The 27,195-nt window shown below is 32.2% G+C and overlaps 1 protein-coding gene across 2 annotated transcripts in view; it reads left to right on the forward strand.

Annotated features, from left to right (window-relative positions):
• The first annotated feature begins 4,399 nt into the window (after positions 1-4,399).
• The window catches only part of LRRTM4 (leucine rich repeat transmembrane neuronal 4), a 998,210-nt gene continuing 975,414 nt past the window's right edge, over positions 4,400-27,195 (forward strand). Inside the window, exons 1-3 of one of the 2 annotated variants that reach the window (XM_027555579.1) lie at positions 4,400-4,684; positions 4,952-5,101; positions 6,879-8,425. In XM_027555579.1, the coding sequence (XP_027411380.1) occupies positions 5,098-5,101; positions 6,879-8,425 (1,551 nt within the window). In that variant the 5' untranslated portion in view covers positions 4,400-4,684; positions 4,952-5,097. Of the gene's footprint in view, positions 5,102-6,878; positions 13,647-27,195 lie in introns of those variants that run through there. The other variant, XM_027555580.1, reaches the window with a different exon arrangement.

Below are 27,195 nucleotides of genomic sequence, written 5' to 3' on the forward strand. Positions count from 1 at the left end.
TTTCATTTACTAACATGTATCATAATCTATAATCACCTAGGATTGAACCTGGGTCTCCTGCATTGCATGCAGATTCTTTACCATCTGAGCCACCAGGGAAGCCCATAAATTATATAGTCACTTTAGCTTTTATTGACTTCAAATCCAATTTCCATGCACCTCAAACCTCATTTTATTGTTTATCATTATCTACCTAATCATATCCTATCATAGATTATCAACTTATTTTTCTCTTTTAATAAGTTAGCTTACTGGTTAATAAGACATAGAAAGTAGTCTGTTTTATGTATCTATATTTTAGTACAATTTTTGCTGTGACTATATTAACAATGTGAACATTATCTTAATTTACACACTGAGATTAAAGGCTTTGAGTATGGACATTAAGATTCCCAAATTCAGCTAAACACATGTAATAAGATGTTATTTTTCTTAAAATTTTTAACAAGTAATTATCACTACTATTAAGAAAGAGATACTATTAAATTAGGATGAGTAAATTGAAAAGGAGAAAAGGTCATTCAGTTTGAAAAAGATGACTCAAGGTTCTTCTTCAGGTTGAAATTGAATTATATACATAATAAAATTGTGACTTGACGAGTAAATTATTTCTAAATATTTTCAATATGTGTGTGCATTGTGTGTGTGTAAGAAATGTGTCCAACATGTATACTGTCTGATACATTAATGAGTAAGACAAAAGTGAAATAACATATATTGGAATTATTGGACATATATTGGAATTTTACTTGTCAATGGCATGAGTAATTTCTTTGCTCAAGTATTGGAAAAATGTGTCTCAATCTGTGTGCTATTTGTAATTAAATGGCTATAGATACAGTGTGCTTTTAAGTTTAACCTGTAATACTAATATTTTTTCCATTACTTTCTAGACATTCAACAAAACAGAAGATCATGCCTTAAATTTAGTTTTTGCTGATTTCCTTTGTGCAAATGTCAATTTCAAATTATAAAATGAAGTGACTAAATTCTCTACACAGTAACAAAATTTCCTATTATATGCTGAGTTCATAATGTCTCAATTCAGTAAATTAAAACATTGTCCATCATACTAATTAATACCTCATAGTTCACATAAAGCTTAAGCATTTTTTTTCCTGTTCCCCTGGAGGCCCACTTGCAGATGAGCCATCTGCTACCCAAAAAAAAAGAGGAAGTGAAGTCAGCTTCGCTCATTCTTGCTTACCTCTTTCCACTTCTGTCTTACTGCTGTTTCTACTCATCCCGGGAAACTTTCTAGTTGACTGGTACAATTGTGAAAAAGTTGTTTGATCTTTGGGCCTAGCAGAGGTCAAAAGTACTAATCTTTTTCATGGACACATTGATAGATCTTTAATAGCCTCATTAAGAATAATTGGTAAAATTTCCCATGATAAGGATGACATTTTTCTTCATGTGTTTGGTGCCTTTTCTAACTTGATTGATTTCTTTTTCTTTTTTATTTGCCTGTTATTTGGATAATGTGGGCTTCCCTGGTAGCTCAGCTGATAAAGAATCCCTGGCTGTTCTGGTAAAGAATCTGCCTGTAGTTCAGGAGACCTGGGTTCAATCCCTGAGTTGGAAAGATCACCTGGAGAATGGAACAGCCACCCACTTCAGTATTCTGGCCTGAAGAATTCCATGGACTATTAGTCCATAGGGTCGCAAGGAGTCTTGCACATGACTGAGTGACTTTCACTTTCACTTTTGGATAATGCACTTACACAGTTTCATTCTGTTGGGGTTATTACCATGATTTAAAATGGCTTGTAATAGTCTTTCTCCTCTCTCTCATAACCCCTCTCTCTTTCATGGAAAGTATTTGTACACATTTTATCCAAACTCTGAAAGTGAACGTCAATCCCAACACTAATTTAGCTCTTCTTTGCTTTGGAAAACCCGTTTCTTATCTTCTGGATTTCTCAGACCAGAGTGAGATTCCATTTTATAGTGCTGGATTCACTGAGAGAAAGACATATCAAGCTCTCCAAATAGCCTGGAGAAGTCTCTTGCCCTACAGTAAAGCTGAGGGCAACTGACAGCCCTCCCACCTTCTTTTGGGTGAGGGATGTGTGTTTGTATGTGTGTGTGTGTGTGTATGTTTTTGTGTCTTGTGAACATGTAGAGGTGGTAATACAGAGAAGCTCTTTCCAAAGAAATCTTCTATGTAATATCCTTTCTTTACTCTCATCTCTCTCTGCCCTTTAATGTCCTCACAGTGTGTTCAAGAGAACTGTAACTGAATCTGATGACATTGTTTATAAATTCTGCCTATGGTCTAGTATCTCCTTTGGAAAATACACATCTTAGTACTTCAAACAAAACTTACATTTTGGTTGATTATTACATCATAAATGTGGGTAACATCGTGAGATTTTTTCTGGTCTACTATCAAAACTGTTCTCATATCTTTCATTCAAACAAAGAAAAATTTATACACACATACACATATATACACATCTCAGGTAAAACATATTCATTATATTAAAAAAACAGAAAATACAAATAGATGAAAAATCATAAACAATAAAACAAAGTAAAAAATTAGTTTCCCAGGAAAATCTGCTTTATTTTGTGCCTATGCAAATAAAAAATGGGTACAGAAATAAAATCCCTAACATTATCCTCCAGTGCTTGTGGTCTCTGCCCCTCCTCTTTTTATTTCATACATTGTGGTCATCATTTCCTCTTAGCAAATACAAACTGTTTCAATTTCAATGGCAGCATGTGTTCTAATTCATGAATGTGTTAACTTTTCTGAACTAATCCTCTATCATTGAGTATTTAGGTGAAATTTGGATTCCTATGTAAACCACACAAATTATATGTGCATCATCTATGTTGATTTTCTTAGAAACATATATAATTTTTATTAATCTCCCTTTCAGTGTTCATTTGCATTTTAATAAGTATTAAGCCTTAAACCAAAGGTATACCTTTTTAAAATAGGAATTTAAGTTTTAATTAATGAAAAAAGGATTTATTTGTTCCTTAAGAAATCTTTGTAATTAGGCAATGGCCTGATATTCCTTGCTCATAAATCTGAATTAAATAATATATACTATTCATATAATAAGCATCCCTTACTAATATTTTGGCAAACAACTTAAAATCAAAGACTATTTCTAAAGCTATCCATTTTCAATGATCTATAGCAATTCTAGATACTTATGTAAAATTCATTTAAACCTCTCATACCTGCTAAATTAATTTAGCAATGTTATCTAGCAGTCTCTATTTTGTGTTGGGTCAATATTCTAGATTCTTCCTAAAATTATTATCTGCCATAAGATTTTGGAATAAACAAGAATAGAAACAAAATGGAAATGATGAGTTACACTATTTTTTTTTTCAAAGTTTAGTATAAGTTAAGGAAAGTGTGTAGTTTAAAAAATACATATTTCAGGTATTATATCATTTATCCCCATAATTCTGAGAATATTCTGCAAATTTTAGAGAACTACACCAATGATCTCACATGGTTTAGTTTTTCTGGCATTGTCCATTATAACTGATTCTTAGGGAAACTTGCATTATAGATATAGATAAGTTTAAAAAAAAAGTGATTGCAGTAACAATGTCAAGCTGGAATTCTTCTCTTTTCTAAAATTTAGTCTCTCTTAGCTATCTGCACATTTGGTAATATAGTTTTTAAAAAAGACTGTTTTAAGGCTAAAAATTTACACTTTTGAAAGTAATGATCTAGCCCCTTTAATAAACGTGCAAAATTAAGAATATATTTTATTATCAAAAATTGGAAATTTAAAAGTTAGGTCTAATTTTTTTAATGTAACTATCTTTGAAAGTGATAGTTTTCCTTGAGTATGAATGATTCTTAAGGGAAAAGTCTCTATTAATTTCAGGCCTTATGCATTAGAATTCTGCATATATGGCTGATGAGATTCAGTTTAGGCTGTTTTTTCTGTTGAACTCTTTGTCCATATGAACAATCAAGAAAGTGATGGATATATGGATAATGAACAACAGTCTGAATGAAGTTATTGAATAAAAATAAATGTAATTCAGCTAAAAAGAGACTATTTCTTTTTGTGTTTTGCTCAAAAAAGATGTGTATTTAAAACAAACCAACATCAACAAAAATAAAAAAATAAATTATTTCTACTGTTAAAAAATATATATCCCCTGTGATGCATACAGGAAAAATATCAGGTCAAAGTAACTAAAAACTACTAATTGTTTAATATTTACAGAGGCAGTATTTTACTTAATATTTGATATCACTGAATAAAGCTCTTTGGCATAAACCTTTCATAATATATATTATCAGAGGGGAAAAAAAAAGTGATCCTGTGCCTTTAATTTCCCTTTCTGAGAGAGGGAAGGCTGCACACCACTGACAGGCTCACTTGTTCCCGTCTTTAATGTGCAATCTGTTTTCTCCAGCGGAGGGCACTCAGTGTATCACAAACTCAAGCATTAGCACCAACAAGCTCTGAGCATCATCAGTCTCTGGAAAGCCTTCTGAATTAGACAAGGGCTGCCTCTCAGCACAGCTACAAAACACTTTAAACCTGACCAGCTAAATGGATAAACCTAGCCTGCATAGCTTTTAAACTGGGGTCTCATACAGCACAGGAGGCCTACTTGCTGGAAGAACTGAAAATCCAGAGGATGAATTGCTTTATCTGGGAATGGCAAAAGCCAGCACAATAAGGAATGCCAGGTATTCTGAAGATTTTCTTTTTTTTTTTTTTTCCTCCTCTCTTTTTACAGAGAAGTTGGTTACCTTCGAGATGGGCTGTAGCTCTTTTGCACAGATTGCCAATTACTGCTGATGGATCTCTGGTGAATTACACAATGATGCTCAGAGCCTAGAGGCCCTCCCCCACCCCCCTACTGCTTCCACCTCCCTGCCCCCCATCCCACCCCATGCTGAATTTTTTTTCATGTACATATATATATATATTTTTGTCTGTCCTCTCCGGGGAAGTTTGTGTGGGGCTACTAGCTCACATGCGGGATCAGAATTGTGTGAATGACAGCCGCACTGTGTCATGAAGGTGGTGGTGGTTTCAGCACGAGAGACCAAATAAGAAGAACGCTGAGAGAGGGGGGATCCGTTTTGGATGACAAAGGATGGGTAAGTGAACTTTCGTTGCTTCCTTCTTAGCAAAGCTGATCCTCTTGGCTTCCTATTCTCAGTCGTGGCATTAGCTGATAAAAAACATCAAAACAGGCAAAAAGCGGCAGCCTTGGAGTTTGCCAGTTGACTCACTATAGTTGCTATTATATTTTTAGATCATTTTCCTTTATTTTTTTAAACTGTAAATGCATAACACGGACTTAAACAGACTCTGGAGAAATATCTTTATGACTGTTTCTTCCGTATGCATATCCTTGCTTGGGAATTGAGCATGAGATAAATGATATATTTGCTTCTATTTCTTGATAATATTAACCACGCTTGTATTTCTGGTTGCTGTCAGGAAGATTGTCAACACTTTACTGCGTGTGTGTAGGGGTGGGGTCATTACTTTATCAGAGGTCGCACAAGGGCTTGTTTTATCTTTGAGGATGAATACTCAACACAGCTTCCAAATATCCAGCAGTCATTTGCCAGTCTTATTTTTTCAAGTGTGGCTGGCTTCCCCTGCCCCCCCACCCCTTTCTCCTGTCTGGGAGAGCTGGAATGTATTTCAATGAGTCTGTAGCTGGCAAGAGGGCAGAGAGCAAGATGGGGTTTCAGATTAAAAAAAATAAATTAATTCGTTGAGTAAAAGAGTTTCTTTTCTTAAATTAAGAATTTGGCTGATTGCCTGTAGTTTAAAAACATGAATATTTAAGATTAATACTGCAGCACAAGGTACTTTTTTTTCTCACCACTAAAAAATAATAAATCTACTGTTGACAGAGGAAAGAAGTCCCTTAACATGCTATGACTTGGAAATGCAGCATCAGTGCCAATAGATTGCAACTTTGCAGATTTTCTGAAGTTAATGAAGGTAGGGGAGAAAAAAAGTCAGTGAGAAATTTGAGCAGTTTGGGATGGGAGAGGTTAGTAGTCTGCTGTTCTCTCTTTTGGAAAAGCATCTGTGTTAAGCATATAATAAAAACAACAAGTACTTCACAAGATTATTTTGTATTTTGTGCAAATATTTAATAGAAATTTGATAATCATAACTTTGGAGCATTCTGTGCTATCAGTAGTTAGGACTCTCAGCTGGTGATCACTGGGTAGGAGAACCTTAGTAGGAATCTCTTCCTGAATGTTGAGAGCTTATATGCTTATTAATACATTGACAGTACTCCCCACTGTTACTAGTCTGCATACCACACTTCATTGGTTGTGTATACTGGTCCCAGTCAGAGCTCCTATATGGTTACCTCATTATGCAATAGGGATGCAATTTCAAGCTGGGCAAACTTGGGTTACCTTGACAATTTACCGAAGCTCCTTTGCCAAAACACAGCCTCTTTGCTCAACTATGAAATATGTTCAAATATAGGGTTTAGTAAGTCACATTTTTCCCATTACCAGAAGACTTAATATTCTTCCTTTTGGTATTGGTGTTTAACAGAGTGACTAGCCAAACGTAGATGTCATTAAATGTTGTCATTATGTGATAAGATAGGATGGATGTTTTCCAGTGTTGATGTGCATATGAACTCCTGAAACTCAGGAAGCTGTTCTTAGTTCTATGACACTGTGGCAATTTGGAAATCAAGGAAGAAAGAATGAAACCTAAATAGTAAGCATGCAATACTGAAGAAAATAAGGCTTTAAGTGTCAAATACATTGTTCTTAAATCAACTGTTCCATTACTACACTAGATGAGATGCCCCTGATATTGGTAAGCTGGTAGTGATTTACATTAATAGCTTTACAATGTGCATTTGTCTTCTTTTTAATATTGTAGGTTTCCATTTAATTACGCAGCTGAGAGGCATGCGTGTGGTGCTAGTGCTACTTCCTACACTGCTGCTTGTTATGCTCACGGGGGCTCAGAGAGCTTGCCCAAAGAACTGCAGATGTGATGGCAAAATTGTGTACTGTGAGTCTCATGCTTTTGCAGATATTCCTGAGAACATTTCTGGAGGGTCACAAGGCTTATCATTAAGGTTCAACAGCATTCAGAAACTCAAATCCAATCAGTTTGCCAGCCTTAACCAGCTTATATGGCTTTATCTTGACCATAATTACATTAGCTCAGTGGATGAAGATGCATTTCAAGGCATCCGTAGACTGAAAGAATTAATTCTAAGCTCCAACAAAATTACCTATCTGCACAATAAAACATTTCACCCGGTTCCCAATCTGCGCAGTCTGGACCTCTCCTACAATAAGCTTCAGTCATTGCAATCTGAACAATTTAAAGGCCTTCGGAAACTTATCATTTTGCACTTGAGATCTAACTCATTAAAGACTGTACCAATCAGAGTTTTTCAAGACTGTCGAAATCTTGACTTTTTGGATTTGGGCTATAATCGTCTTCGAAGCTTGTCGCGAAATGCTTTTGCTGGCCTTTTGAAGTTAAAAGAGCTCCACTTGGAGCACAATCAGTTTTCCAAGATCAACTTTGCTCATTTTCCACGTCTCTTCAACCTCCGTTCAATTTACTTACAATGGAACAGAATTCGCTCCATTAGCCAAGGCTTGACATGGACCTGGAGTTCCTTACACAACTTGGATTTATCAGGGAATGATATCCAAGGAATTGAGCCAGGCACATTTAAATGTTTGCCCAATTTGCAAAAATTGAATTTGGATTCCAACAAGCTTACCAACATCTCACAGGAAACTGTCAATGCATGGATATCATTAATATCCATCACTTTGTCTGGGAATATGTGGGAATGCAGTCGGAGCATTTGTCCTCTATTTTATTGGCTTAAGAATTTCAAAGGAAATAAGGAAAGCACCATGATATGTGCAGGACCTAAGCACATGCAAGGTGAAAAGGTTAGTGATGCAGTGGAAACATATAATATCTGCTCTGAAGTCCAAGTGGTCAACACAGAAAAATCACACGTGGTACCCCAAACTCCCCAGAAGCCTCTGATTATCCCTAAACCTACAACCTTGAAATCTGACCCTAGCCGGTCCACCCTTGAAACACCAAGCCCTTCCCCGGGGTTTCAGATTCCTGGCACAGAGCAAGAGTATGAGCATGTTTCATTCCACAAAATTATTGCAGGGAGCGTGGCTCTCTTTCTTTCAGTGGCTATGATCCTCTTGGTAATCTATGTGTCTTGGAAACGCTACCCAGCCAGCATGAAACAACTTCAGCAACACTCTCTTATGAAGAGGCGGCGGAAAAAGACCAGAGAGTCTGAGAGACAAATGAATTCCCCTTTACAGGAGTATTATGTGGACTACAAGCCTACGAACTCTGAGACCATGGATATATCGGTTAATGGATCTGGGCCCTGCACATATACCATCTCTGGCTCCAGGGAATGTGAGGTATGAACCATGATCCTCCTAAAAGCATTTCCACTGCGGGGAAGGAGAGGTAAATGTTTGAAGCTCTAGAGGTGTCTCTAATCGCTAGAAAGATTAATGACCCTTTTGCTTTTGGGTTTTGCTCAGTGTGCAAGGTTACTTAATTAAATTACAACCACGAGGAAATTGACTGCTCTTTTTCTTTTTCCTTAAATGGTTGAAACTTGAAGGAAGTTCATTCAAGGATGAGATTAAGTCGGAATAAAGCACTATGTTAAAGCATCTGTTTTTTTTTTTTTTTTTTTTAAACAGGTTGTGTATAGGGGTTGGACTTACAGACACACATACACACAAACAAAACTCTTTTCATCCTAAAATTTATGTCTGGTTTTTGTTGTTTGACTTTGTAATCTAGTAAAGGAGGGGCTGGCTTAATTTAAAAACAAAGTGATTTTACCAAAATTCCAGGAGGTAATGAAGATTTAAACCAAAGAGCAATTTACCCAAGGGTTGATTTTGTTGTATATTTTTTACTTTTAATTAAAGCATGCAACAGGGATCTCACAGGGATAACTGTTTCTATGTTACTTGCCACTTGTTTATTATACCAGCATAGAGAATGTCAGGCCTATTGTGTAATTGTATTAAGGCATTAAAAGATGTCTTTTTTCCCTTCTTTCCTTCCTTCCTGCCTTTCTTCCCTCCTTTCTCCTTTCCTTCCTTTCTTTTCTTCCTTACTTCCTCCTTTCCTTTCTTTTTTTTTTTTAATTACTGGACATAGATCATTTTCAAAGGTTTTTTAAGTGCTGGCTATATGTATGTAATCAGAATGAAACTTAAATTCCACGTTTTAGCTTTTCCCTGGTAACTAAAATCAGGTCATGATATTGTGGGTGATTTAGCAATAACATGATGACAAGCATAACAGAGACTGTTTGTCAGTGTTGTTGTCACCCCCAAAGACATAATGTAGATTCTTGTTACACTAATCCAAAACTAAGTGATGCAAATATTTATAAATAAAAAGAGGAGATTTGGGTTCTGAGAATTTTCCCTTTCTGTAACAATCATCTCAAATGAAGGTGTTTCGTGTTATACTATTTTCATGAGAATAAGTTTGGAGTCAGTGTATTTTAAAGATCACAGATAGGAATGTATTTAGAGAAGAAAAATAGTCACAAATTTCCAACTTGTTAATAAGTAATGGTGGATGCCAATTATTCTTTATTTGGTAAAATTAATTAATAAGTACAAAGATTGTGAGACTGCCAAAGCCTTGTTACTAGAATAAATTAGTAAAGAGAGGTAAAGTTCTGGCTCTGTGTCATCTTAATATCCAATTTTACATGATTACTTTCTCAAAAGAAAGTTTTAACAAGCATTTGAAGACTTTGCCCTTTTTACTACCAGTTATGAAGTGACTTAGCAGCAGCAGCATGAGTGTGAAAAATATAATTTGCTCTTTTATGATACATATTCCAAATCTTTCCACAACCCAACTTAAGAGCTAATGAAAATGTTTTCAGACAAAGTACTGAGTTTGAAATTATCTCCAACTCAGTGTAATTTGAAATATTGAGCTATTCTTCACAAAGTTTATTTTCTCCTCTTACATATGATTGTAAATAAGAAAAGTAATCCCTGATAATAAATCCCTAAGAGAAACCTGTACAAGAAATTGTCCTTAAAAATTAAAGAGAATACAACATTTTATATAAAAATCTAGCAAGTCTTGATGTTTTTATTGCAAGGTAGTATTTATACAATATTTGTGAATATTAGTAAAGAAAGTTCATTCTGTTTTATTCTAGATTTGGCTTGTATTTTGAGATCCTCCTAAAAGCTAGTAATGTAAAAAGAAAATTTAAATCCAGTTCCATTCTTTCATTTTCTCTTTGAGTTTGTATTAGCATGGTGATTTTTATTTAAAAGAATCACCAGGAAAGATTCTTAAAGAGCTAGCATTTCAAAACAGTAGTTCTAAAACTTTTCCAGAGGTCTTAAATCCCAGAGACCATCCTTTAAAGACCACAGGCATTACCATGATTGAAACGAAATAAAAACATATTTCACTCCGTAGAAACGTGTTTTAAAATGCATTTTGATATTATATATGTTCCGTAGAGTTGTGTTTATGGTCATGAAATCGCGGTGACATTGTTGGGGATGGGTGTGGTGTTACAGCAGTAAGTAATGAAAAATTTAACTAAACATTGTAATGAAGATGTTCAATTGAAATGGTAGCCCTACTGAAATAGATCAAGCTCTTAAAGTAGAAAATGGTAAGCTATACATCTGAGATCATTAACTGCACTTTTGAGTGTATGGGGTTCAACAAAGCTACATTGAAATGAATATTAATTTATTTTGAAACACAAATACACAGAAACAAACAGAGCAACTGCCACTCCTCCTTGCCCAGTTTATTATAGTTACAGATGGAAATAAGAACTGAGGAAAAGTAGATTCTTAGAAAGTGTTATGAAAACAATAATTTTCAATGTACTTCTATATCAACCCAGAGTAAAATTTCTTTTGTTGAGAAAACTCTACAAAATGAAGCCAAGAGAGAGATGTGATTTGCCCAAGTTTATGGCATTTTAGGACAGTGGATGTACCTTGAGTTTAGGTCTGGTGGTGTTTTGACAAACCTCACATATCAATAACTTTGAAAAATAGAGAACCTTAACATTTATGGTATATTTTTTTGAGGTAGGCTTTGTTATTCAAACATTAAATTACCTAATAAAGCCATAAATATTTAACTAGAGAACTTAGCACTAATGCTAATTTCTAAGATAGTGCCTTGAAAAAATTGCATTAAATTGAAAATTTTACTTACATAGTTGATGTTACCATCGATTATCATGGTCTAAATATGGTTAAAATATTCATTTTGTCTATTCTCTTTAAGAAGAAAATAAAAATATTAACATTCCTCCTTAGAATAATATCTATGACCCACCACACATATATGGCATGTGATCTATAAAGTAAATAATTAAATAATTTTGGTTCTGTTCTTTATGAATTTTAAAGGTCCAAGTGCACATTACATGATAAGAATCTGAAGAATATTATAATAATTTAAACAGTTAAAATTTATTCTATCTATAAAAGAATAGAGTAGATAGAAATGAATAATTAAAGATACATGGCAAAACTCTGATTCCTTGAGTGGATCAGTGTGCTTGGTTGCACTGAATCATTCAACTTGTTCTCAACATGTGTTCAAAGAAGGGAACTTAAAACCAAAAGGATACAGCTTTGTCTAAAGATTAGTGTCTTTGACAGAGAAAATTGCAAATACTTACTTTTGAAAATAGCTTGTGAAACTTTGGATAGCTTTATTGCATAAAAAGATTACAAAATTATAAAGTTACTTCATTCCACATACCAAAATTTTACTTACAGGTTATACAAAACAAAATTTTGAATACCTGGTTCTTCCAAGATATGTTTTATCAACAGAAAATAGTAAAAACTTTTATACAATTAATCATCGTGAATATAAACCTAGAGAGTTTGTCTTTTGAATTAAAATAGCTGAAATTAGTAAAACCTTAACATGAATAAATGTGGTCTCTAGAGGGATCCTGCATTTTAGAATGTTTTAAAGGAGAAGTAATTGAAATATAAAGTTTAATGATCCCATAATGCTAACAGTGCTGCCATTAGAAAAGTGGCAATATAGATGACATTAGGTATATATTTTCCAAATATTTAATATTTTGGTTATACTCTTTAAAATAAAACTGTATTGACTGTCATTTGGGCTTATATTATTTCTTTCACTGCTGTGCAGTGGGTAGTGTAGACCATTTCTAATAATTTATATTTATTGAATGTATTAAGTCAGGTCCAAACTACTGATTTAAAAGGGCATATTAACTTCTTTCTTCACTGTAGAAATTGATATTTTGAAGTATATTGAATGAATTTCCAGGAGCTGAAATTCATAATATATTCAAACAGGATTCTAAGTGAAGCAGGCTCAGAATCACTAAGTTTAATACCCTTTCCATGAAGCTATGGAAAACAAAGTTAATTTTGTTGGCTGACTACTACTGTGTCATATTAAAAAGTTCCAATTGAAACTATACTTTGTATATTTAAAGAGTCTATTTATGCTTGTGTGTGTGCGTGTATGTATGTGTTTGTATTATGTAATTAAGTATATGTGCTTAGAGACAGAAAAAGTATATCTTGTCCATTCTGAACACGTGAAATACTAATAACAAAAATTTGGGTCATAATTACTGGAATTTGTTAGAAAAATACTTCTTAAGATAAATGTTTCATCCTCTCTAAAATTATACGTGTCTTATGTCCAGATATTCTAATGTTCTTTTTTGAAAAAGCAGAATTTAAACTATACACTATCAATTTTGCTGTGACTTTGGGCTAGTCATTTCATTTCTCTGTGAACCATCACTGAATGAGTGTATTCACCTAGTCGAGTATATCTCAATTCAGATTATTCCTAAGAATAGTCAACTTTGTAAAATCTCTGTGATCATTCCCAGGCTTACAAGAGCAAGATGGGATGTGGAAGAAAAACTGAGCTATTTGTAATCATCATCAATGAGAAAAGAGAGAATATCTTGAGTTAACTAAAAAGTGGCATGCTCAGGTGAGCAGCCATACAATTTCTTTATGCTTGAAGCGAGCATATATACATGTGAGCACACACACACAAATTTATATGTATTTTAATTTCTTCCAAGTAACCAGTTATTTTGAAAGCATTTAAATATGACTTTAAAAAATATACTCTTTAAATTTGATCCAACTAAATTTCATTCATGAATATGTTTTTTATTAAAGTCTGCAAATAGTACTGGTGAAGAGTGACAGCTGCCAGGAAGGCCTGATATGGCTAATTTAGGAATGATTTTTAAGCTGACAATAAAAGGTTCAATTCTTTTTGCTAGAATTAGTTTATATTAGCATCTCATGAACAAGGTTTTAGTAAATGGTTTCTCTTTAAGAATCCAAGTTGAGAAGTCTGACTCTGGTCTTAGGAATGTATAGCTTTTCATACACCCAAGTATTTATTAGATGACTCCAGACTTTTTCTTCTTGTGACTTTCCTATATTCAGCAAAATCTCATCATCCTAGTTCTCAAGAATTACATTTATAGATAGCTTTATGCTTTGGAAGTTGTTCAGAAATATTAGCATTGGGTACGTGGTGACTCATCAGAACTTGCATGTCTCTAGAGTTTCATGAATCACTAAATCAAAATGAGACCAGGCACTCACCAGTATATATCACCAGACACTGATATACCCTTTTGAAAGTTTTGAAAAATCACTCTGTCTTTTGATCAGTGGAGAGCATAAAAGAGATGTTGAATATGTTTTAAAAATTAAAAGTGCTTTTTATAGTACCAAAAGAACCATTATTCATTGGGTCAGCTTAATAAAATCTCAATATTCTTAAAATGAAAGAGAAATTGTGAGGGTATTTTTGTCATGCACTCCATAAGCCAATTAAAATTTTAACAGTTAATGAAGATTGATAAAAAGCACAGTATTTCCTCGATATCGGAATCATTGACTTTTTAATAAACTGCTTTAATATACATGAAACTGCTCGATATGTACAAAGGATATGATTTATATTCCTGAGTAGTTTAAAAGTAATGGTTAAACCACCAAGAGAAATTAAGGTCCTTTAAAAGTAAGATATTTGATTTTAAGACAGAGCTTACATATTTTAATACTTGTAAGGTTTGAAAATGAAATGATGGCAAAAATAATAAATATTAATAAAAGGTTTAAGTAAGAGTGAGAATGTAAAAAATTCTGAAAAAAATCCATCTCCAAAAATTATGAACAAGCTTGACGAAAGGCAAAAGCTAAACAAAACTGATGCCTGGATATCAGATAATGAACATGTGTATAACTAAATAAGATTATGACATTTAGCATTATTGTTTGTATATGAAAATAATATATTTTAATATTATATACATAATCTTATTAAACATAAAGAAAAATAACTTTGAAGTATAATTGCTTTTAAACAACCATATGACATTAAAAACCCATATGCCCCACATACATATATTTTTAAAATACTGAAATGTATATTGCAAACAGATTGTAGATTAATTTATATTATACTTTTGAATGAGCCCTGTTCTTTACTAACATGTCCAGTATACCTGAATTGCCTCAAAAATAATTATTTGGAGGAGATATTAAAAAAATATAATGGCATCAAAATAATTTTGTTTCTTTTCTCATTGCCTTAATGCATCATGATGGTTTTCTGAATTTTTGGATATCCATAGAACATATCTCTCCTTTGCCTCAGTCATTTATATATTCATTGAATTCTCAGACTTTAGAATTAGGGATAAAGATGTAAAAACTGAACTTAGGGTAATTTCTTTGGTTTTCTTTTCTTTTTTTTTAAGTCTTCTAGTATATAAAAAGTAAGGTACAGTAAACATGTTTGAAACTTTGATTTTAAAAGAGCATTTTAAGATAAAGAAAGTATAGCTTCAAAATGAAACTTCCTAAACAAATTTATGATTACCATTTTACCTACTATTTTAGTGGTTAGGATCTTCAAATTTCATTGAATTATAAAAACTAAAAATTGTATTAGTTTTTTACAATATATTTGAATATTTGAAACAGACAAACTAAAATGAGTACAGATGAATTTGTTTAAGAAAACTCACTCTTTTTTTAGAATATTGGTAACCAAGCAGGGCTTCCCTGGTGGCTCAGCTGGTAAAGAATCTGCCTGCAATGTGGGAGACCTGGGATTCAAGACCTGGGTTGGGAAGATCCCCTGGAGAAGGGAACAGCTACCCACTCCAGTATTCTGGTCTGGAGAATTCCTTGGACTATATAATCCATGGGGTTGTAAAGAGTCAGACACAACTGAGTGACTTTCACTTTCAGTAACCAAATGTATTCCAAAATAGAAACATATAACATTACGAATTGATGCCATTTTTGAGGTCACTTTTACAGTTAGAGCAAAACCATATAGACCTTAATCTTGGCACACCAAACGATTCCAGACAAAGAGGGAAAATTCCTGAAATTGTTTTATTTTGGAAAATCAATGGTACTTAATTAATTTATTGTTGTTCAGTGGCCCAGGTGTGTCCAACTCTTTGCGACCCCATGGACTGCATCACACCAGGTTTCCTGATCCTTCACCATCTCCTGGAGTTTGCTTAATTCATATTCACTGTATATTTTCTTTTGAAAAGATGACAATTGCTGTTTTCTGCCTTCTTTTAAAGTTAAACATCATCAGATAAATCTTTGAAATTATACTGATTTTATTAAAATAAACAAGAAAACATCTTTGGATATAAATTATATGCTTGCTTTTCAATTTCTCCTTCTTCCCTTAAGTCATGTTTACTGAAACATTTCTTTTTTCGTTTTCTGTTGGCTATCTAATATGCTGTGCTAGGAATTATTAAAAGTTGATTTCTTGTTTCCTTTAACTGACTCCTATTAAATACATTTACGTGCAAATGAAGCCCTGAAAATATTGCTTGTTTATTTCAGCATAAATTTGATCATGATGCATTTCACTGTTATTAAGTATTGGATATTTATTATTTTAAATTAATGCCAACCATTGTTAAATATTCCTAATAAGACTAAAAAAAGAAAATACTAGAAATATAAAGTAATTATGTTTTTCTTTTTTGGTATGGTAGCTGTAGATGAAAAATTGTTATTTTCTTCTGTGTTTATAGTTCTGTAAAAGTAATAGCAGAGAGGTCAGGCTTAAATACTTTAGGTTGATGGTCAAACCACAACATGGACCAAAATTACATTGATTCAGTAGTTAGATAAAGGGGTGAAAAAGAGGTCTCAGAAATTTGGTTTACTTCTATAATATTGGACAATCAAATATATATCTGACCTTTCTGTGATATAATTTTTCCATCTATTGAATTGGGATGATAACTTTCCAACTAACTTGTTGAAGTGATTAATGACCTTCTATTCGAAAACCACTCTGAAGTATTCCATAAAAAATTTTTCAGTGTAAATATAAATGATTATTAGCCATAAGCCCTATTGTCTACTGAAAAATTTAAACTACAATGTGGCTATATTATTTTCATTGTTATTATTAATTATAATGATGGCTATAATATAGCCTTATGTAGAAACAAGTGTTGTGGTTTAATAAAGTGTGGTTTTAATAAAGTGAATAATAAACCTGAATTTTCAGTCCCTTGTCTGAGCTGTAATTTAGTTTGGGTACCAAACATGCTAATATTTAAATAATACTCAGGATTTCTAAATACTCTCTTGACTGAACGTTTTTTCACCTTTCAAAGAAAGCAGCATTCACAATTCATTTTTTAGTAATGGAGAAGGCAATGGCACCCCAACTCCAGTACTCTTGCCTGGAAAATCCCATGGATGGAGGAGCCTGATGGGCCACAGTCCATGGGGTCGCTAAGAGTCGGAAACGACTGAGCGACTTCACTTTCACTTTTCACTTTCATGCATTGGAGAAGGAAATGGCAACCCACTCCAGTGTTCTTGCCTGGAGAATCCCAGGGACGGGGGAGCCTGGTGGGCTTCCGTCTATGGGGTCGCACAGAGTCAGACATGACTGAAGCAACTTAGAAGCAGCAGCAGCTAAAGAAGAAATGGATTATAGAAACAACTTATAAATTTTCAATCTAATCAGCTATTGCCCGTCAATTCATTTTCATAACAGAGGTAAATTTAATTTCCCCAAAGTTTTTATCGATGACAAGTGAGACTCTTCAAATAATATGTAGGGTATTTCTTTTGAATAAGTTAATATGTGATTTTATGAACCCTATATTTCTCTAGTTGTATACATGTATGTACATATACACACATACATGTTTAGTGCTTTGATGTGAATAGTAAGTCTTTATTTTGGTTGAATAAAGTATGAGCTCTTATTTTTGCATAAATATATGGTTACATATTTCCCATGATTTATGATATATTTTAAAATGAAAAACATTTAAGTTTTCACATGAAATATTATTGTGTGCTATAAAATAAAGGGTACCACTTAGCAAAAACTGGCAACCTGCAGACAAAAGAAAAATGCTAGCATTACTAGAAAAGACCATAAGTTGTTTTCTCTGTGATTGAGAAGGTGAAATTATTACAAGTTGGAGATTCTTCCAGTTAACGAATGTTTCTTCCAGTTATATATTCTAGAATGAGGGAAGTAACTACATAATGGGGTTGCAGACCCACTGATTCAACTCTGAAATGTCTTGAGCTACAAATCCGTTGCTTTCATGACCCCTACTTTGACTGGAGGACCACAGTGATGTTTGGGATCTCCAGGTTAGTGTCACTTTGGAGTTGACATTCCCAGGAATTACCAAAAGTCTGTTTACTTCACTTTCCCAAAAGTACCGTCACCTTGGTAAATAGCTGTATGTACACATATGTTGATTCACATTAGACTTCTGTTCACCGGACCTAGTATTCTTCTACTTATACAGATCAAGTAAGAATTTAGTAGACTATTGGTGTACTGGTTTTTTTCTGAGGACATCATGATTAAATTGACAATATCATAAGTCTCTTTTGAATCAGACTATATTGATTACTTCTTTGACTCTACAGTTCCATATGGTACAGCTGCCCATCATGTCTTTGGCACTAGGCCTGTGCCAAATAAGGATCTCATTTTTCACATAGCATTTAAGAATGTCAGTTCAGTGGTAGCTGTCCCCACTGTAATTTCTGTCCTGGAGTGTAGAGTGACAACAGAGGCATTAATCCTGAATTACTTTCTCAATCTCTTTCCCCACTACAGTCACCAGATTGTCAATCAGTTTTATCATCCTGGAATATGGTCCACAGTATTCTAACCAGATTTTCTTTGTTTGAAGAATTACTGCTTAGACTCTAATCTATAAACTTAAAAGAAAGATGATATAAAATTCTAGCTTTTTGCAGTTCATAATTATCTGAGCTTTCTATCTCCTCATAGTGTACCTTTTCAAATGATTAGAGGATAACTGATGACTTTAAATCAAGATTCCAACGATTTTCCCTTTAATTTTGGCATAACACCTTTCTTCAGAATGTGCATAGGTTTCCTCCAAAACATGAAGATTGGCAAGGATGATTGGCCAAGAAAGAAGATAGCATCTACTCTCTTTCTCATTTCATTTCTTAGTGAAAGTTTATTGCAATATAATGATCAAATGTGTAAATAAATATACATTTTTATTAATGTTGTCCAACTATTGCTATTCTATTGATAGTGAACAAAGATAATCCTATTCTGAAATATGAACAAGTATAATTTTGTGGATTAACCTGAAGTATTTTTATTTTTTATTTTCTAATTATAAATGGATATTTTGTTTAGAAAATGTTGAAAATATGAGATTAGTTATAAAAATAAGCAGAAAGACGATAAAAAATACCACTATGCAGAGATTCTGCTACATTTATATCTAATAATATACACAAATATGTGTATGTAAGTGTTTATAAAATTAATTTAGCATTGAAAACTGTTGTATAGATTTATATACATACTGTTACTTTAAAGTTAACTTTCTGTGATGAATAGAGTCACTTTTTAAAATACTAGTTTTTGAAGTCACATTAATAACATGTCATATTCTATTTGCTCCTTCCTTTTAGTTGAACTTTCATGATGCTTTGTTTTAGGGTTACTAATATTTCTTCAGTGACTTCATTATCTAGATAGATTCCTAGAAGATAAAGCACATAGCCAAAACAATGAAAATGTTAAACTTAGCTCATGTGACCAAATTACTCTCAAAAATATGTACTTATTTGTATTACCAGATGAATTGCATGAGCTTTTTTCCCACATATATGCCAGCATTATTTATCTTTTTTTTCCAACAAGTTGACAGTTTTCTGGTGTTTAATATACATGTTTTTGGCTTTAGGCTGTAGAATTATTTTTTTCTGTGCATTTTGTGTTATTGGATTTATTATTTTGAAATATGGTATATAAATAGTCCATGGTATTGACAGTAATACTAGTTTTTGTTATCTTTTGTACATTGCTTGTATTTTTAGAAAGGCCTTTCCATCTTGCAAGGAAACATTTGCTATGTTTTGATCACTCCCTCAATAATTTAATTTTTATATTTTTTCTTTAGTATAGCTAAAATATCCTTTAGTATATCATGTGAAACATGGACCTAATTTTTATTTTTTCACTAAAGAATTATATTTTTTTCAGTGTGTTTTACCATTTCAACGTAGAATTTTCATATTCCACACAAGTTTTTGTTTTCTATACTTTTCCCATTGGTTTATTCTCTATTTTATATCAAAATAATATTTTTATAGTTTTTAAATATTTCTTTAATAAATGTGTCCTTATTTCTAATACTAAATTCCACATATATTTTTTGCTTTGTTTATTCATCAATACCTTCATTTTAAATAAAATTTTGCATCTTTGTCTCTCTGTTTCTTTTTTTTTTCTAGAACACACACACACACTGTTTTGACTGAGATTTTGTGGATCAATTAATTCATTTGTAAATAACTGAAATATCTAAAGCTGTCAAAAAGAAATGTTATGGAGTAAAAATGGCAGAGAGCTCCATTTATGTTTTTTATTTCTTATATTCTCAATAAACACAAGATGACTTGCTTTTTATTATGATTTAAGTATGTGTATAAAAACATATATGTATATATATAGTATTATTTTATTTTGACCAAATCCTTAATTTGTTAATTTTTTTGACATTTCTAGTTCAAAAATAATTTTGTAAAGAAAAAACATGTTATCTTTATAATAGTTACATTTCTCTGACTTATATTTCTATATTGTATTTCCTAAATTTATAGAATAATGTTACATGATTATGGTTATCTGTAACAAAGTTCTTCTGTTTCTAATTTTAATACAGACTACCTCCTGTATTTTTATACATTTTATCATTCTATTTATTCATTTACTTATTTATTCAACAAAAATGTATTATATACCTTCATTGTGTCTGTTAACACTGGGTTCAGTGCTGTGTTTACAATAGTGGATAACATACTTTATTTTAGGTAAAATTTTATTTATCACATTTTTACACCTTAAGCTCCATTTATAAAATACACATTTATTAGAATGGACATTAAGTATTACTTAATGACATTTGAGAACATCATTTTTCTCTTTTTGTGAGTCCTGTATTTTTTCCACCTTTTAGTTATTGATTATATGAATTATATATTTTTATTTCTTAATGTTAAAATATATTTGCCTTTCTGGAATATATTATGATTGTTTTTCACAATATTTTTCCTAGATCAGCCCTCACTGTGTTTACTTTTATTTTGTCTGCAATTTTTAAACATCTCTTAATAAGGGAACTCAAAATTATACTCTCTTTATCAGATGTTACATTTATTATTTATCTTTTTCTGTTTCTGAAATGGTAAAATAATATGGACATGATCTTTTCCTTTAAATTTACAAAATATTTATCATAAACTGCCTTTGTGGTGTCTTTTTTGGGCATAGTATTGACAAAATGGTTTAAATTTTATCCGGATATTTTTTGCCTTTTAGTGTCCTTGAATCACAATGTTGAAATAGATTTCCTAGAAAACACCCACTTCATTGAAAATGTAGCATATATAATGATTTATGTGATAATTACATTTTCTTAAACATCTTCTCTAGCCATGTAGTTGTTCATTCAATCTCTGTGGACCACTATACTAGAAATTGTAAATGAGGCAGATGAATTTCTTTGATCTATATTCTGATAATCCAGAATAAAAGTCATTAAAGTATTAGATGTACTTTTTCCTTAAGGTTTAAAATTCCTTCATGATGTATAAAATTTCTCTAGCTGTACTTTTTTTGCATTTTAGTTTTGTTAATTTATTCTTGTTCATAATTCCTGAAAGTTTGCAGATTTATTAGTTTTTAAAAGAATTTGAGAAGAATTACCTTCAAACTACAGGAAATTATATCAGTGTGCCACTTCCCATGGTATAATATCATCTATATCTGAATGAATTCTTCCACCAATACTCTCAGACATTCTAAGTTATTTTATCTTACCGTTATCTTACATTTCACTGCCTTATATAGCCAAACTATTTCTTTGATCTATAAGAGATTGGCAAAATATTTCTGGAAAGGACCAGATAGTAAATATTTTAGACTTTATGAACTATATGGTGTGTTACAACTACCTAACCTTGCCATTATAGCATGAAAGCAACCATAGAAAATATGTAGAAGAAGAACACATCTGTGTCCCAGTAAAACCTTATTTGCAAAAGCAAGCAGTGGGTGGATTTGGTTCAGGTTTTATAGTTTGCTGACTCCTAACCTAGGTCATTTTAAACATGCGTTGGTCTTACCACTCAGGAGTGAACAACATAGAATTTTCTCCTAACCTGATACTTTCTTCTACTACTGTCCTATATTAGTCTTCCCCTTAATAGAGACTCTGGTTATAAGATTCTACCCCATAATTTCTACAATCTGTAATTAGAGCTTATTAAACCATCAAAAGAGGTCTTGCTAAATTTGCCCCTGACTTCATTGTCACTAAATGCTATGCCCTTATTTAAAATTCTTTGCTTCACTGTGACATCTCCGTAATATTCAAAACTGTCTTTTCCTCCTTCTTTAAATGTTTTCCTTTCCAGAATTCCATAGTCAAACTATTTCCTCTTCATTCCAACATATTTCTTTTTCATATCCTTTATAAGTTCAACTTTCTCTACTTGAATTGTATGTTTTCCTTAAGGGTCTTACCTTGCACCTCCTCTTGTATATTCTCCCTCCCTCTCTCTCAGTTGTAGCATTTACACACACAGCGTGCATTATCATTTATTTACTAACAGTAAATGTTACTTCTCTATTACTTGAACTCTTCCCTGAGTTCTCCATATGTATACCAATTTCCTATTTGACATCTCAATGCAAATATCCAAGAGTACCTTAAGGCCATTTCCAAAGCAAATCACGGCCTTTCTTTCTAAGACTATTTTCCTCCTGGCAGTTCATGTCTTGTCAATGAAGCTATCCATTTCTGTAAGTCAGAATCAGGAATCTTCCTTGACTCTCTGTACACACTCTCACATCCCATAAACAAATCACTTTTGGAGTATGTCTCAAATCCATCCATTCTTCTCTATCTTTATACTATTGTCACCTTTGTCCTATTTAGCTCTCCCAGGCTTAACTCTTGCTGCATTGGATTTATTCTCTGTATTTACACTGCATATAAGGTGAATCTTTCAACACAAGAGCTGATCATGATACCGTTCTCCTTTATTTAGAGAATTTAGTGGAGTCCTGTTGTTTTTGGATAAAAACTAAGACCCTTAGCATAACCTTAAAAACCCTGAATAATCTGATTCTTTCTTCACAGATCCTTCTCACCCATACTCCTCTTGCTCTCAAATCTCCAACCAAAGAAGCCTCTACATTCTATACTGACTTCCTTTTCTTTTCCTCTTACTGGTCATGTTCTATCCTTTGATAACATTACTGTGTAAGCCAGCCTTAGAATGCTACTCACTCAATTTATTCCAGCTCATCATCTCCTCAGGAAGCCATTGTTAAAATTCTTATATTGTCAAGCCACAAGATTTAATTCTTCATCACCACCAGTTCTTTTTAATTGTGATTTGATTAACATCTTCAAGTTCTATTTGAATCTCCCATATCCATGCAAAGGTACCATATGACTGTTTCTGTTTGACCTTATATCGCAATGCCTTATTCCATACTTTGTATAGAAAAGGAATGTCATAAAAGTTTATTGCAAGAATAAATAAGTGCATTCCCAAATTTTACTACTATTTTCTGCCTTCAAAAATTGGCTCTCTTCTTTGAAAAGTCTCTATAAATTTTTGTCTTGAAAATTTAGTAAGTTTCTTTCATTATTTAAAGGTCAAACTATATAATATAGATCTGATGTAGCTCATTTGTAATAATTTTTCTGATTGACTTTTTATTAATATATCATCTTATTATGTCTATGTTCAAAATGACAAAATACATAAGGGCAAACAACAAGAAAAATACCTATGTATAACTTGGTTTACTATTTTCCTAGAATTTTTGTATATTTTTGTAACAAACATAAAGTTAATAAAAGCAAGCTGTTTATAATCTGCCAGTTTTATTTACTCTATTGTGAGCATATTAAACATCCACCTACAGCGTAGTTTTAGTTAGTACATAGTACTATATATTGATTTACTATATATGTGGGTTATAGTTTTATTCCAGTGGCTTTTGCAAAATGTTTGGAATAAACAAACTTAAGATGACCACTTTTGAACTTATATCTTTCTAAATATTTATAATTTTATATTAATATTCCAATCCATCTTATCCAAAATTTAAAAAAAAATTGATGGTGATCTGTTACAATTTAAATCCAAGACATTTTGTTGCTTTTTTAAGATTCATCATTTACATTACTAATGATACACTGTAATACCTTACATTTTTTTGACATTTCTATATTTTACTTTCTGTATTTTCTGTTCACTTGCTTTGCCAATTTTTATTGACTTCTATAGGTTTTAAATTAATTTATTCATCTTGTAGCTTTTATAAATATCACAGATGTTTTCCTCAGCAATTTTTATTCAACTTTTAATTATTTTATGTGGGATTTTGGTTATATAATTAGACAATTAATTTCATATAATTAAGTTATTGTATGTTTTATTTTATGGTTTCTGCCTTTATTGTATGGTACAAAATTATCTCCAGAAATATTAAATAAATATTCATTTGTGATCCTCTAATTGTTTCATGGTTTTATTTTTTGCATGCAAATCATTAATTCACCTAACTTTTTGTTCAAAATTTTGCCTAGTTCCACAGTCTTATTAGTTATTTACTCACAGTTATTAATATTTGATTTGTTAATCTCATAGCATTACTTACATATATTAAAGTATGCATATATGTTTATATGTTATATGTATGGATTATGTTTTCACATATATGTTTCTATATTATATAAATACATATTAATACACATGCTCTTCTATTAAACTTTTAATTTTCCTCCTACTTTTTATTTAATATAATCAGTAGAATTACATTTCATTGTTCATATTTATAAAATATTTTGGGTATAATTTTGAGTTTCTAACTTAATTATAAAAGGCACTATATATAGTATTTCATATATTTACATATATAATATACTTTATATATGCATATATATATTATTTATAATATACATTATATTAAGTGTGTATGTAGTTCTTTCAACTATCTTGCTTTCTATTGCCTTTTAACCTCTCCAAAATCATATTCTAGAAATAAATCACTGTTAACATTTTACTCTGTAATTTTCTGGATATTTTCTGTGCATTTATAAATGAATATGTTTTCTTCTTATATAATATTATACTACCTGTACTGATCTAAATTCTATTTGTATGCTTTTGGCTTTGCATCTTGTAATATATCTTGGACCTATATCCATGATGGCAAATAAAGATCTACCTCTTTGTTTTCAGTTTACTAAAATGATTCTCTAGTGGTAGACAAGTGAGATGTTTGAAAATATAGAGACAAACTTTAGAATTATTATATCAATACCCTAATAAAATTTTTTGATACTTTTATTGGAATTGTGTTATTTTTAAAGAATAATTTGGAATGATTAATAACAAATTATAAATCTTTCATCTTAAATATGATAAAGCTCTACTTTTTAAACACTAAAATATTCTGCATGTGAGAAAAATTTATATTACATATGTTACAATTACAGTTGACCTTTGAAGGCAATTTGAACTGCTTGGGTCCACTTATACATGGATTTTTTCAATAGTAAATAATACATGTAATACAGTATTACATGGTCCATCATTGGTTGAATCTGAGGATGCTGAGGAACTGCAAATACAGAAAGCCAACTATAAATTATAAGCAGATTAATCTCTGCATTGTTCAAAGTCAACTGTATTTTAACTTTGTTCCTAATATATACATGATGAATTTTTCTTTTTTGGTATTTTCTACCTGTTTTTTGCTATCATCCACCTAATCTTTATTTGTGTGTGTATGTGGGAGTGGGGAAGTTATATTTTTTATGTGCCTTTTGCAACTAAAAACAACACTATTTGAAATGTTAATTATAATTGTGTTTAAGTATATTTTCTTTGATTTAATAAATAGGACATTCTTCATTTATCCATTATCTCTTAACTCTCCCAGCTGTTAAAATTTGCATCTTTTATTTTAGTTAAATGTCTAAAATGATATTGACCAATTAGGTTGGTCAACAACTTCCCTGTCTCTCATTTTCACAATAGTTTTGAGGAGGAAAATCATTACTGCGTATGATTTGGGACAAAGCCTACAATGTTCAAGTGATAGAGCAGTGTTTATAGTGGATATTAAAACTCTTCTGCATGAAAAGGATGCACTAGGTGGCCTGGAAGCAATTCTCAAATGGGAATGTTTCCACTCGGATGAAGTAGACTTAAACAGGTTGCTGAGTGATACCGCTTTCTTTCTTAGTATCTTCTATTATGCTTCTTCTAGCACTTGTAGTCTTTTGATTTGATTGTAGCTGCCATGGGAGCCAAAAGAAGCCTACAAGTTTGGGCCAAAATATTAGGAATCTTCTCTGTTTAAATTTTCATTAAATGAGTTGCAGTTAATGAAACCTAGGCAAATTCCAATGTCTTCCACGGCAAGAGAGATGATATGAAGCAATAGTATAAAATATAAGAATTAAGAATCAGTGCAACTTTGGAAACTTACAGTGACATGAGCAGACCTTGCAGCCTATGTCAACTTCTTTTCTTATCTATAAAATAATGAAACACAGTTAACAACCGGGCAAGTTCAGGTAAGTGTGCAGAGAACTAGAAATAGAAAAGCTTTCCTCAAGGCCTTGTATTTGCTGAAGGATGGATATTTTCATACTCCTACTCCAGAAAACTCCTAAAGTAGGAAATGATCTAGTAGAAGGTTTTCCAACCTCAGCACTACTGACATTTGGGATCACATATTTGGTGGTGGGGGATGTGGTTGATCTGACTTGGGCGTCATGGAAAATACGCCTGACCTGATCCATTAGAAACCAGCAACAATACCCACTCTTCCATTATGACAATTGACTGTGTTTCAAGATAGTGCTAAATGATCCCCTGGGAAAACGGAAGTACTATTGGCCGTGATTGAAAACCACTGAGGTAGCACATAGAATTTGATCTTGGAGAAATAAGAATACATGGCTATAGCCAAGAAAAGGTCACTAGTGATCCTCAGACTTCAAAATCTTGATGTCATATGTACGGAACTAGAGGTATTTGAAGCAGAGATGAATAGGTAACTCTAAACTCAGACTCACATCAAAATTTAGAGACTTCTATGTCAAGCTTTTAACATCAGGTTATTGTTGATGACAGGAATGAGATGCTTTGTTTTACTATAACTGTTATCCAAGGTTAAAGGACTTACAAGGGCGTACAGATAAAATGGTCAGTCCTGTTCCAGGAAAGAATAAGAAGAAATGAATGATTTTGCTGCCCCCATGGTAGTAGTGCAGGTCTAGAGAATTTTGCATAAAGAGAGGCAATGCTGGGAAAATCATGCACATGGTAGTTCAAATACATCTTTCCACAAAGCTCCTGAATAATTGGGTTTGGGAAACATGAATAGCACCAATCAGGCCTAACAATATTTAATGCATTAATCAGTGAATTTAAAACTATGACTTTGTTTGACTATTATATATATAGAAAGGGGAAAAACCATAATTAAAGACTTCCTATTCTCA

Source organism: Bos indicus x Bos taurus, chromosome 11 (assembly GCF_003369695.1).
Source record: "Bos indicus x Bos taurus breed Angus x Brahman F1 hybrid chromosome 11, Bos_hybrid_MaternalHap_v2.0, whole genome shotgun sequence".
Lineage (NCBI taxonomy): Eukaryota > Metazoa > Chordata > Mammalia > Artiodactyla > Bovidae > Bos > Bos indicus x Bos taurus.